Source organism: Palaemon carinicauda, chromosome 1 (genome assembly GCF_036898095.1).
Source record: "Palaemon carinicauda isolate YSFRI2023 chromosome 1, ASM3689809v2, whole genome shotgun sequence".
Classification (NCBI taxonomy): Eukaryota; Metazoa; Arthropoda; class Malacostraca; order Decapoda; family Palaemonidae; genus Palaemon; species Palaemon carinicauda.
Window position 1 is genome coordinate 203720263 of NC_090725.1, and position 15000 is coordinate 203735262.

Here is a 15000-nt window from a genome sequence, read left to right on the forward strand (position 1 = left end):
TTATTCTATTTTGTAAATAATTGCAAGTTGAGTAGATGCAGAGAAGTATATGCTTACCATAGATATAATTAACTGAAATCGTTTCAATTATGACCAACACGTAGATGATGAAACCGGCTCCAAAGTAGTCCACTAGATCGACCATCCACTGACCTCCCTTCAATAATAATAACAACAAAAATAACAATCAAATGGAAGACCTTAAAGTAAATAGGCGATGTTAACAGACAATAAAAGAAGATGAATGAAATTTAACTGAACCGATTCTTCGGGAAGTTTTACTCACAGGTGTGACGTAGATGAGACCAAACAGGAAGCTGACCGAACAAACTGCCATCGATATATAGAGCTTCTTGACTTTCGGAAACTGATCGGCAAAGATCGCAATTATATTACTTGAGAGAGCCGTTGAAGAGCCCACGCCGAGAGTGAACATCATCAGGAAGAAGAGTACAGCGAACAGCTATAAAATAGACAAAATGTTAGTATAATTTTGGCATAAAACTCTCCTCGTAACTTTAATGATTAAAAATCTATAATACCGATAGTCATCAATTGATAGGTAATGGTGTGCACAGGATGAGTTGGAAGCTGGAGGTATGGTGTCACTTGGTGTTATCTAAAGCATTGAATGAATTAGGTAGCTATATTTGCAAAAGTAGAATTTCTAGTGTGTTAACAATTACGGATATGTATCCAAGTTCATTTTTCTGTGTTGAACATGTGTGTCAAACTGTGTGAGAATTCGAAAGGAGCAAGACCAGGGAGAGGAGCGAAAGGAGAAAATCAAACACTAAAGAACGGGAAAGAAATCGGGAATCCCAACTCGTTGTTTCTGAATCCCCGATTTACTTGATAGCCCAGGGATGAGTGAGACTGAAAAAGAACCCGGTGCCCAGTTGAGAGAAAGAAGGACCACTAATAGGGAAAAGGGAAGTACAGAAGTAATAAAATGATTTAATGCGTTCAATTTATTGTCTATTTTCAATCCTACACTTTCATGTTAGTGTTGGCCGAGAGTAAAGAGAAATGGCTACCTTTCTGGGTTACAAAAAAGAAGAATAAGGAAAGATGAGAAATTAAAATGGCACCATATCTTTTCACCACAGGCCTCTCATCACTCACCTGAGGAACTGTATCGAATTTTGTCAGCGCTTCGGGATATGATATGAAAGCGAGTCCCGAACCTCCCTTTACAACCTCAGACACATCAACCCCCAGCTCGAATGCCAGGTTACCCAGGATGCAGAAGATGGTGAAGCCCGCCAAGAGGGAGGTGAACGTATCAGCCAAACTGAGAATCCATGCATCTCTGAAAATGAGTAGACAGGGTATAAGCTTTGTAATGGAAGATCACTACGGTTAATTATGAGCACCTAATGGGAGTTATTAGGTAACTTGCAAACAGAAAAAGAATTATAATTTCTTGCTTTCTCATTTTATACATCGTTTATTAAGTAATTACATAGAAGAAAAGGGCAAAATCTGAAAACAGTAGGGCCAATTTCGAAGGAAGCTACTGATGCATTGATTTTTACATATTTGGACAAAGGTGAATGTTGAACCCTTTAAGCACCATAAAACATAATTTATGTCACGTCAATATAACTCCGTTTAGTGCCATACAACGTAATTTAAGTCGGGTTGGAAAAATATATTTTTCAAGAAACTTGAGCAATCTTTCCAGACGTAGATGGAAGCCGTAAGGGGTCTGAACATGCATGGGAGTGATGTTAACGTAGGCCATTGTGACTGACTCAACAGAATGACCAGCGGTGATTGTTGGAGAATTACAGAATCCTCAGTCTCTAACAGATTTTGGTCATAACAGCTGGGCAGAATTTGTGTCCCAGTGTTTGTCTGTTGTCTTGCATATATCTCCTCCATTTTTTATCCATTTTGGTTAAAATTTTCATTGCTAATTGCTGAACAGTTTTATTATTGATTTAGCCTAAGATGAAAATACCAAAGATTTTTTGTGGTACCGTGCCAAAGGGTAAAAGTGTGATAAGGCACCTGGATGTTGGTGATGATACTGACCACGTGCAAGTAGAGCTATCAATAATGATTTGTGGCGTAGAGGAAGATATGCCTCGAAAGTATGATTTCATAAAACTATAGCCTACAAATGTGTCAAAGTGACACCTCAAAAACTAAGCCTGATTATAGAGGTGGAAAGAGATATCAAGGAAAATGAAGTTGCGAGAATAGAAGTCGTGCCTGAAGAGAGAGGTAGAGAGATCAAAAGCGAGAAGGAAAAGGAAAAAGTGATCGTAAAAAAAGAAAAAAAAATATTACTAAAGGAAAAAGTGTCGATAAGAAATAAAAAAAAATAATATAAAAGGGAAAAAAGACTGCAAAACGAGCGAACACAGCACAATTGTAAAAAAGAAAAGAATGGAATGAAAACCTAGATGATGAACAAGTTATCAAAATTGATGGTGAAATTGATAGAGATGATCTGAGTGGAGTAAAACGGATACTTATACAGGTGTTGCCGATTTAACCAGCAATGAATACTCAGAACCAGGTGGAATTGAAAGTGACGAAGATGAAGATATTGAAAGGGATCATTTTCCTAGAAATTCCTTTGGTTCGAGGTAATCCCGCAGTACCAGGTCATGTGGACAGTGAAGAAGACAAAGATCATGGGGTGAGCCTTCCTTTACTATTCTACCCCAATCTACATGGACTGAGCGTAGACTCTTAAGATAACGATGATGGGTGGACTGAAGATATGATACCACCACCCCTATCTTTTCACTACTGCCCCAAGAATGGCAGGGCCCATTCCTTACACTCCTTATAGGGTTTTCCAGCTCTTTTAATGATAGATATCATTTATTACCTCATGGAGGAAACAAATGATCACGCCAAATACATGATGGAAGATCTGCAAAGGCCGTCAGCGTATCCATACAGCGAGTGCAATATCATTGGCACTGAGCAATGACCAGGTACTGTCATGTGGATGGGGATTATGGACCGGCTAAACGTATTCCAGGGCATTTTTTCGGCAGCGATGTCACATGGGTATTTCAAGGCGATCGGAACGAGTTTCACATGTTCAATATGTGGGCCATACTGAAACAATACTACCACCGAGTTAATTTCCATTCGGCCCGTCAAAAAGTACATCTGAGAAAGATCCTGGAGTTCGTATATCACGAAAAAAAAAAAAAAAAAAACATCTGTCGCTCTATGAAGGAATGTTGAGTGGAAAGGACGCCTCTCAATCAAGGTATATAACCTATGTAACCTGCGAAGTATGGCATAAAAGTTTACTCTCTGAACGAGGGTGAGTAAGGATATGTCCATTATTTCACTATATACCATGGTGTTTCTTTGTCTCTGAGTACCATAGTTTTCTTACTGATGGATCAGCACTTAGACAAAGATTACCATGTCTTCATGGGTAACTTTTATATTTCTGTTGCCCTTGCATCAGAGCTTTATGTTAATAACACTCATTGTAGTGGCAATTTCTCTCTTGTGAGAGGTGCACCAAACTACCCGAAGACCATGTCAAAAATTAATTCCTTGCTTTGTTGAGGGATGTCATTCTGGACGAAAAAAAAACAACACCTTCATCATATACTAGCAGGATATTAGGCTAATCTGCCTGATTACTGATGAATATAATGCCAGCAATGAAAAATTCCTCCACAAACAGGTCTGACAGGTCAGAATGAAAATGGAGAGACCACAGGTCATGAGACAGTACATCAACATTTGAAAGGGGCCTCTTATACAATATATATGATCTTTGAAATGTATACCTTTCTTAAACATGTTCTTGGAAACATGTGTTATGAGTAGCAGAACGATTTTATCTACCTGTACACATTATGGCGAAAATCGTTGTATGACGAGTAAGAGATGATGGCGCCAAATCCAACGGAAAGACTGAAGAAGCATTGCGTCACTGCCGCGTACCAGACCTGTAAAGGTGAAATTATATATTTGAGGTTAAGAATGGTTTAGATTCTAATCTTAATGGGTTGCTTCCATATTGAATAGATTCAAAAACATTTGATATGGGAGTAAATACAAAATTACAGTTACTGCCTCATTTATGGCTTCAGTGTTAAATGTATATATCGAAGACAAATCCCGCAGTTCTAGGGCTATTCTTTATCTTAATAAAAGTTTCAATCACTGGCCTCACGCGATCCTTTGTGATCTTTGATACCTTTGCCCATAATCAACTCAACATTTTCTAGGTTTCCCTCCTACTTTCCACCTAGAAACTGAGACATCCCTTTCTATCCCCACTCTTCTCCAAGCCCCAAACCAACTTTCTCACGGGTGTTGAGGCTTCTACTGTAGCTTCCTGATCGTATCTGCACGCTAGCGCCACTTCAAGCCTCCTTACTCACTCCCAATTATCCCCCCCCCCAAAAAAAAAAAAAAAAAATTGATGACAACTTACATTGGGATCAAGTAGTTTTTCCCACTGCGGGGTGATGAAAAATGCGACACCATCGAGGGAGCCTGGAAGGATCGCTCCACGAATCAGGAGTGTTACGAGAACCACGTAAGGAAAAAGGGCAGTAAAATAGGCGGCCTGCAAGGGAAGGACGTAGATTATTATTATTATTATTATTATTATTATTATTATTATTATCTAAACTACAACCCTAGGATACTATAAGCACAAGGGCTTTAACAGGGAAAAATAGCCCAGTGAGGAAAGGAAACAATGAAATAAATAAATTACAAGAGAAGTAATGAACAATTTAAAAAAAAGAACACTACAATAAATGTAACAACATGAAAAAAGATCTTTCATTTATAAGCTATGAAAAATTAAAAATGAATAAAGAGGAAGAGAGATAAGATAAGATAGCGTGCTCGGGTGTACCCTCAAGCAAGAGAATTATTGATAAGGTAGAGGAGATGGCTCATTCAATAAAAGTTTTTTTTTCCCCGATCTGAATGACGTCAAAAGCTCTTTATGACATCACGTCACGTGATATGACCAAGACTTTGATGCCAGGTATAGATAAACACGAAAATGTATTAAAAAAAAAAAAGGCATTTATGGTATTTTAACAGTGCACGGTGTAGCCTATATTCAACCCTAAAGTTAAGAAAAAGCTAATTTTGAATGAGCATTTAATATTTGTAATGATGGAAACTTACTAGTTATTAGTGCTGCTCCAATTTTACATGGGAATTGAAACTTCTACATTATTTCATTCAAATCTCAAGCCTTTTCTTTAGCATGACTGAAGTATCTCTCTCTCTCTCTCTCTCTCTCTCTCTCTCTCTCTCTCTCTCTCTCTCTCTCTCTCTCTCACCTTTCCCGAGGATTGAACTCCCTTGACTAACGTGAGGAAGACAACGATCCAGGAGAAGAGGAGGCAGAGCGTCAGTCGCCAATCGGGGACGCCGATGCCTTCATCAATGTTGTCACTCTTACGAATCACGTAATTGCTGCTCTCACGGGTCAAGAACAGCATATGAAGAGGAAGTTTTTGTTAAAGAATATTCTCTAGTTTATAACATCTAAAGAAATTTTTAAGAATAAGTTTTGAAAATTTCCCAAGGAATCTTGGAATTTTCCTTACCCTAAACTGATCACTTTTGAAATCTTTGGGGTGGTTTCTTTTTCTTATTAAATTTATAATGTTATATAATGAATTTGAAACTACACTAAGCTTAAGACCATGTACAGATTTGTTAACAAACTGGTTATGACAGTAAGTTATAGAATAAAACCCTAACTGAAATGCTATAGATAATTAGTAGGAAAGGAAAAAAAAATAAAAAGAATGAAAAAAATCGTGAACTAACTCGAAATATTCTTCAGCAGATGATTTGGATAAGTTGGTGATGTTAAAGCTTCCTGACGAATCGACACAGTGCTCATCGGCCCAGTCGGGGTCGCAGTACGACCAGGGCAATGCCGCCGCAAAGGACGCAAAGAAATAGAACACATTTATTGCCATCAGAGAGCAGTAGTACGTTACCACACACCATGTTCCAATCATCTGCCCATACCCAACACCTGTAAAGAATTATCAAATTAATATATATATATATATATATATATATATATATATATATATATATATATATATATATATATAACCTGGCTCCACAAGGCACAAGAAGAGTTGGAAGACTCAGGCCTACATGGCTGTAGACTATGAAGCGTGAAGTAGGAGTTGATGAATGGAGAATTATTGATTTAAAAAAGCACAAGATAGAGATTACTGTCGAAATCTAACTGAAGCTCTTTGTGATAATAGGCGTAGGAGATGATATATATATATATATATATATATATATATATATATATATATATATATATATATATATATATATTGTGTGTGTGTGTGTGTGTGTGTGTGTGTGTGTGTGTGTGTGTGTGTGGTCAAGCATGAATTCTGAAAATCAGTCCATTTCACATTTCATTTCAGATCTGTCATTAAAACTTGATTCTATTCTTAAATCAACAAGCATAAAAACCCGAGGAAGAAATTGATACCTGTAGTTATGATGATTTATTTGAAATGGATGAATTTCAGTTGACCAGTTATGTGAGAGAGAATCAACAGAACAAACGAAGAAGAAGTTAGAGAATGAGTGAGTTTCATCATGAGAAAAAGAAGCAGGGCAGACCCTCGTGTAGTTGCTTACCTTTAGAGGCAGGAACCATCTTCCAGACTTTGACGCTTCCGGAGGAGGAGAATTGTCCTAAGCATAATTCTAAGAAGTAAAGCGGCTGCAGGATTGTAAAAAAAAAAAAAAATGAATATTAGATTTATTTATTTGTTGGTCTAAGGATACTTTGCTGTAATTGATTTTAAAAAAGAAAAAGTTTTTTTTTTTTTTTTACGGAAATTTAGAATAAGAAGTACCCCTGATACTTTGGTTATTTGTGTTATTTAAGTAAAATTTCTGCATAGAGAATTGTCAATATATATTTTCTGACTGGTGCAGCGTGACTTACCCTTCCAATGAAAGTCAGGACGATGAGGTAAGGAATGAGGAAAGCCCCTCCACCGTTTTCGTAGGCCGTCATGGGAAACCGCCACACATTACCCAAGCCAACAGACATGGCAACGCAAGAGAGAAGGAATTCTATTGGTCGACCCCATTGCTGCCTCTGTTCTTCCTCTTCATTGTCCGTGGGAAGATTCTGGTAGAGGGAAAGCGTAGAATTTCGGATTATCAACTTGGGCATTACTGGAAAAGTTTCTTATTTCCTATCGCGTAGATGCGTATGAAATAGGCAGATAGATGCCCTTGCCTACACAGTGAATTGCAGAAAAAAAAAATGTAATATTGTAATAACAAAAGAGTAATGATGAGATAATGAGGCTTTGCCATGTTATAAGAAGTTATAGACAGAGCCACTTCATAAACAAACACGATAGGAACATTTTATATTTTCATTATGAACAAAAACTACATTTACGAGACTAGGCCCTATAGGGCACATTCTTCAACTTTTGGGCAAACGAAAACAACCCGTCATAGAAGGACAATCCCAACAGTTCCCACTTATTTTTTTTTCCTGCAGAACCATTTCTTGCTCCGAAGAAGTTCACCCTGCCACACACTGACTGCGCAGTGAGTAAACAAACAGTTAGTGTAGGGGGAGATGCCAGAGGTGGTGGGCAGGGCTAAACACACGCATCAAGGTGTGCACATCCTTAGAGCGAGGTATGACAGGAGTTGCAGTGGCTAACTGTACTTCATCACCAAATAGATCTTCCACGCAGATATCTATTGTCTCAGTCCAAGGTATAATAGTGAATAGACTCAACATCGAAGTTTGCCATTGTACTGTATATTCTCCTAAGTTTAAAGTAGACATTTTAGTAAACGAAAAAGTCCTCTACTGTATATTCATTATCTGTTATTCGAGCTATTATTAGGACTGGAAATTTCGTTAGGTTAGCCTATAATTATTGTGTTCCAAAAGCTGACAAGGCATCCTTGAAAGCACAACCATTTTTATAAACCTTATGTAGTCTATATTCCATACATGAAACCCGTTTAGGACCCTAATATTATTTCGAAACTCGAATCATGGTGACTTGGAAATATATGGCGATATCTCTTTTCTTGATAATAACATTCAAAGGAAGAAATGGTACAGCGTCCACAGAAAACCAACGGTTACAGGTCTATATAATAAATTCCCCTCCCTAATGGTTTTCCAGTACGAGAGAAATCTACTGTAGTCTGCACACTCACATATAGAGTACGTAACCTCTGTTCTTTATACCTAAACAATCATAATAACTTTACTGATGCATACATTAGAAGATCTTACGCTACCATCACATGAAAAACAAACTGCTGTCTCTAAAAAAATACATATTTTACACTCCCATAATAGAGTGTCGGCAGTTTTAAGATACGAAATCACTTCAGCTAAATTGTACGTGAATTCCATCCACAGTTTCACTGAAGGTGGTATTTTTCCCCAGCTTCATTGCGTAAATTTTTCAAGTTTAAAGATCGGGTCTCAGAGGATCTTTGTTCGAGTGTCATGTATAAGCGTGAACACTGAAATGCATGAAATATTGGGGAAAATCAAACGAATTACAGAACAAGATTACTCAAGAACTTTGGTCGTTCCCAAATAACAGGTAATTATTCTGTCATTAGAGGCTTTTAACAAAGTGAGCATCACCCAATATCCAGGAACAACTTTTCCATTTTGGGCACTTCCCGGAATCAACTGGACCTTATAAAAAACGGAGCTAATTTACCACCACCACCAGAAAGCAACCCTGTGTTGAAGAGCATGCTAGTTATCTTGAATTTGATTCTAATTTATGTGGGTTTACAATACTTGCACTTTGGATTTTTTTATTGCAGTGGTAACTTTATATTTCATATGCCATTTTCTTTACGTTTTTATAAAGTTTTATAACTGGCAAATCCATAGAACATGAAAAGGAACATCTCTGAGGACTTTGGCCTGCAGTGGACTGGAAACAGCTGCATGTTGTATATATATATATATATATATATATATATATATATATATATATATATATATATATATATATATATATATATATATATATATGTGTGTATGTATGTATGTTTGTATGTATGTATGTACACACACATATATATATGTATATATATATATATATATATATATATATATATATGTGTGTGTGTGTGTGTGTGTCTGCATACATATAAGTATTATAATTACATAGTTATTTCTATTGTACAACAACATTATATAAATATCCTATTTACATATTCTTTCACATATCTATATAATATGTGCATATACATACATAAATACATACGTTAATATGTGTGTATGAATATAAGTATATGTATATGCACTGTATATATAGATATATATCCTAGTATTTATATGTATGCATTGAGTGTATGTACATATATTCTTATGCATACACGCATATATAATGTATATATGCATATGTATATTTATATATGTATATATATACATATGTACATATATATGTGTGTGTGTTTGTATGTATGTGTGTATACATGTATATGTATCATATATGTATGTATATTCCAATATATATATATATATATATATATATATATATATATATATATATATATATATATATACAGTATATATATTTATGTATATACATATGAATAAATATTTTTATATATAATATATACATACATATGTGTATAAATACATGTACATATATACGTGCATATATATATATATATATATATATATATATATATATATATATATATATATATATATAGGTGTGTGTGTGTAAATATATATATATATATATATATATATATATATATATATATATATATATATATATATATATATATATATATATATCTATATATATATATATATATATATATATATATATATATATATATACATACATATATATATAAACACACACACATATATATATATATATATATACATAAATATATATATATATATATAAATATATCTATACATATAAATATATATATATATATATATATATATATATATATATATATATATATATATATATATATATATATACATTATGACGAGTTATTTGGAAACGGTAATTCTACTAACCTTTACGATGACGTCTTCAGAGGCAGCTAAATGACAGGCTTTGATATTTGGGTAAGAATTCTCATCCTGCGAAATGAAGAGCAAACAATAAAATCAGTACCAAAATTTTATAACCTAAACTTGGAACATGAAATTGAAAACAATAACCATAACACTAGAAGCAAAAAGGATAAAGTATAATTTAATTTCATAAAGCTCAATGGAGTTTTAAATATATTTTTTTTTATTCTGTACTGACTTATTGTAAAAGCATAGGATTTCACGTTTGTGGAGAATTACTGTATGTTGAAACACTTCTCAAATCTAGATACCAATATTTATTAAGTACTTTAAATAAAATTTTATGGGTATGTTGACAATATTGATCCTCATAAAAGGATTAACACAGAACCGAGAAGTTTTAAACTTTTCGGAGATTAGTGTTGATAAATCAAATGTAGATGACATTAACATTTTATTATCATCATCGAATTCTTTTCATGATTGTGTTGATAAAATTTTGAAGTGAATATTTCATATTTTATGGAAGTAATAAATTTAAACGAGTGATAGGCGGTTAATACTTGGCTTTATCAAACCTATAAATGTTCTTTCTTGGTTTTCTTCTTTTTTCAGAGCTGTAATATAAGTGCAAAACTTAGGCAATAGTAGTCTATAATAAGAACAAGCATATAACATGGATACCAGAATATTGCCTTGAAATCTTTTATTTTTATGTCGGCACAAGAGCTCTTGTGGATTTGCCGTCATATTTTTTATATTGACGAATTTTGGCATTTTCTGAAAGGTAATTTCATATTTTTAAGGATATTTATCTTCGAGACCCAAGAATTCAAATTCAGTAACGAACAATAACCTACGACAACTTGTGGGTAGTAGGTTGGCCAAGGCACCAGCCACCCGTTAAGATATTACCGCTAGAGAGTTATTGGGTCCTTTAACTGGCCAGACAATACTACACTGGATCCCTCTCTCTGTTTACGGCTCATTTTTTTTTTTTTTTTTTTTTTTTTTTTTTGCCTACACATACACCGAATAGTCTGGCATATTCTTTCCACATTCTCCTCTGTCGTCGTACATCTGATAACACCGAGATTACCAAAAAATTTCTTCGCTTAAAGGGTTAACTACTGCACTATAATTGTTTAGCAGCTACTTTCCTCTTGGTAAGGGTAGAAGAAACTCTTTAGTTATGGTTATCAGTTCTTCTAGGAGAAAGACACTCCAAAATCAAACCCTTGCTCTCTAGTCTTGGATAGTGCCATAGCCTCTGCACCAAAGTCTTCCACTGTCTTGGGGTAGAGTTCTCTTGCTTGGGGGTACACTTGGGCACACTATTCTATCTCATTTTTCTTCCTCTTTTTTTGGAATTTTTATAGTTCATATGTGAAAGGTCTATTTTAATGTTGTTACGATTCTTAGAATATTTCATTTGAGTGATTCATTGCTTCTGTTTTAGTTTATTTATTACCTTATTTCCTTTCTTTCCTGGGCTATTTTTCCTGTTGGAACCCTTGAGTTTACAGTATCCCACTTCTCCAATTATGGTTGTAGTTGTAGCTTAGCTAGTAATAATGATAATAATGATAATAACTCATGAAGACCAGACTTCATGTTCAGACCATCGTACCGGGATGCTAAAATCAGAATATTAAGAGCTTTTCTATTTAACAATGTTTGTGATTGCATTTTTTTCATTTGTAGTTTGGTGAATTTTTTCAAGAACGTGATATTACTTATAAAAAAAAGTAAAATAACATTTACTTAACAATATGTCCATCTTCGTCAGAATTCACGGCAATAAAAGTTCCTAATCACGTTGTGAAACTACCACTTTTATAATTATCATCATTGTTATTAACAGCTAAACAACCCTAGTTGGAAAAGCAGGATGCTATAAGCCCAAGTTTCAGCATGGAAAATAGCCCAGTGAGTAAAAGAAATAAGGAACAAGATAGAATAGTGTGCATGAGTGTACCCTCAAACAAGAGAACTGTAACCCAAGATAGTGGATGACAATGATATGGAGGCTATGGCACTACCCAAAACTAGAGAACAATGGTTTGACTTTGGAATGTCTTTCTCCTAGAAGAGTTGCTTACCATAGATAAAGAGTTTCTTCTACCCTTACCAAGTGGGAAGTAGCCACTGAACAATTACAGTGTTGTAGTTAACCTCCTAAGGGAAGAAGAATTTTTCAGTTATATTAGTGTTATCAGGTGTATGAGGAAAGAGGAGAATGTGTAAAAGGATAATAAAAACGGTTCGGTGTATGAGTATGAAAAGGAAAAATGAGCCGTGACCAGAGAGAGATCCATGGTAGTACTATCTGGCCAGTCAAAGGACCCAATATCTCAATCTTTTTCAACTACAGTATGTATCTGATAAATCACCTCACCTCTTAAACATTAGCGCTTATCTCTGCTTGTCAAGATGTCAGGATGTCAGAAAACTTTAAATCAATCAGTCAATCTGGTTATCAATTAGCTTTTGTGGATGATCATATTTAGGTCACAAGCGACCTACTTTTGTCGGATGCATTAAAATATATTGATTGAAACTTATCATCAAATCACTTTGGTCACATTTACCGCTTCTTTTCAGGCATATATACACACACACACACACACACACACACACACACACACATATATATATATATATATATATATATATATATATATATATATATATATATATACATATATATATATATATATATATATATATATATATATATATATATATATATATATATATACACACACACAATTGGAGCTTATGCTGCTTCCTTGAAACAGGATAAGAATGTTTTTGGTTGTCAGATGTAATTCATCGGGTAAATAATATGGTAAACTATGACCGTGAATTGCAATCAAGTTGGGGTAGATTATATGAAATTTAGTCATATTCACAAAGTGTGAGTGTAAATAAAGTTGATCTCTCATAAAATTGGCACCATGAGGTATACTGAAAATAACAGGGGGGGGGTGCAGTTTGTATATTTTAGTGTAAATATATTTAGATTTAAGTTGGAAATAATTAGTTTTAGTGTTAAGTCAAATTGGGTATACATTAACGTTTAATCTAATCTACTTGATAAAATTTGATGTTTTGCAATTCGAAAAGTAATTTGTAATTTTTAAGTTGTACTTTGGTATTTCTTAATGTAATTTTTTTTTTCGCTGGGAGAACCAATACAAAAAAATTTCCCTAATGTCTCAAAAATCCATAATAATGATAGTTCCACTCATTGGGATTCATACCGAATAAGGGGAAAACATACTTCGAGGTCTATAGTTAATCTATAGACCTTGACCAAGGTCTATATATACCTCTGGACCGTGACCTTGACATACTTTACATGGCGTGCGTCCTAAAACATGATTTTGTATAAGTATTTATTTTTCATTAATACTGGTTCTCCCCAAATATACATGACCTACATATATTCCTTTATTACCTCTATGTTCTTCTTATTTTACTTCCATTGACAGGATTTATGATTTAAAAAAAAAAATTTAGTTGTCTTTCGTCATTTTTTCCTCATGTATGTTGTTTTGATCCTATTTTTACCTCTAACATCTCCCACGACCTAATTCTTCTGATTCAGTTCCCTCGTCGTTATCATAATATGTTACATGTTTCTTTTGGTTTACTTTAGAGTCTTTTATCTTTTTATTTTTGGAATAATTTTATTTCATTATATCTTATCATCGCCATTACTTGTCCTACTTTTTATCCGTTATCTTCTAATCTTTATTCTTTCACTGTGTCATTTTGTCATCTTAATTCAGGATTTTTAATAACTAATGAATCATCAGTTGAAGATAGAATATTGAAACAAAGAGAGAGAGAGAGAGAGAGAGAGAGAGAGAGAGAGAGAGAGAGAGAAACTCACGGGCTGAGCTATGTCCGCTGCTGTTGTACCCGCCAAGTCATTCTCGAAGCCTTTGTTGTCTATCCCACCGAGATCCTAGGGGGGAAAAAAGGGAACAAAATAGTATAATCTTTTTGGCTGCTTTGACTTCTCTCATTTTAAAATCAAAATAAGAATGCAATGAAGAAGTTCCTGTTTTCCGTACCCAGCCTCAAACTAGATTTTTAGTTTAACTTACGCTTGTTTTCTTTACGTGAGTCATATGGTTTTCCAATTTTTGTGTGCTTACAAATTAAATATGCCCAAGTTAAAAAATAAAGCAGATTAATCAAACATGAAATTATAATCGTGTAAATGGGTTGTATTGTTAATTAATGACATTATAATCATTATTGACCAATTTTGCTGTGATCAGTCAGGCTATCATTTGAGAATGGAACACGATCTGATAATTTGTAATTAACGAAAGATTAAAAATTTAAATATTAATATAAGAATGACGTAGAGATAAAAAGCCTCTAATAACAACCTAAGTAGAATGCTGGCTCCCCGATGAACAAGAAACTCGAGAAATCTGAATTTCCTTGTACACGAAGGATGGGAAATTAAAGCTGACAAGTTTTAGTTAATCATCTACCAAGACAAAAGGCAATTAAAAGCAAATCATTAAGTTCTTCCCATTTATGTAGGATATGATATAACAATAGGGTGTAATTGAATATGATATAATTGTTCAATATACTTACGGGGTAGGAGATTGTTGATACGTTCTGGTCCTTTTCCAGAGTCATGATATCCTCATTCAATGTCTGTAAGTTAAGGTTGTAAAAAAATGTGATATTCGTGAAAACAGACAGAAACGTATACTGTAGATAGTAATGATAGATATTCTTAAATTCAATTTCGTATATTTTCTTAATCCTCGTAATTGCAATGGAATTAATTTCAAAAAGATACACCAAAATTAATCAAAAATTTAAATTGTTATTACTTAATGCGAAAATAAGCAAAATAAACAGAATAAAGGCCATATATAATCACCTTT

General features: G+C 34.0%; 1 protein-coding gene across 2 annotated transcripts in view; it reads right to left on the minus strand.

The window, feature by feature from the left end:
- LOC137653564 (sodium-dependent nutrient amino acid transporter 1-like) overlaps window positions 1–15000 on the minus strand; it is a 17888-nt gene that overhangs the window by 1684 nt on the left and 1204 nt on the right. The window contains exons 1-13 of one of the 2 annotated variants that reach the window (XM_068387083.1): window positions 14997–15000; window positions 14702–14764; window positions 13977–14051; window positions 10076–10141; window positions 6962–7150; window positions 6649–6733; window positions 5800–6013; window positions 5304–5439; window positions 4433–4567; window positions 3838–3941; window positions 1126–1312; window positions 287–463; window positions 58–157 (exon numbers count right to left, since the gene is read on the minus strand). The exon at window positions 14997–15000 is cut by the window's right edge and continues 21 nt beyond it. In XM_068387083.1, the coding sequence (XP_068243184.1) occupies window positions 58–157; window positions 287–463; window positions 1126–1312; window positions 3838–3941; window positions 4433–4567; window positions 5304–5439; window positions 5800–6013; window positions 6649–6733; window positions 6962–7150; window positions 10076–10141; window positions 13977–14051; window positions 14702–14746 (1513 nt within the window). In that variant the 5' untranslated portion in view covers window positions 14747–14764; window positions 14997–15000. The remainder of the gene's footprint in view (window positions 1–57; window positions 158–286; window positions 464–1125; window positions 1313–3837; window positions 3942–4432; window positions 4568–5303; window positions 5440–5799; window positions 6014–6648; window positions 6734–6961; window positions 7151–10075; window positions 10142–13976; window positions 14052–14701; window positions 14765–14996) is intronic. The other variant, XM_068387074.1, reaches the window with a different exon arrangement.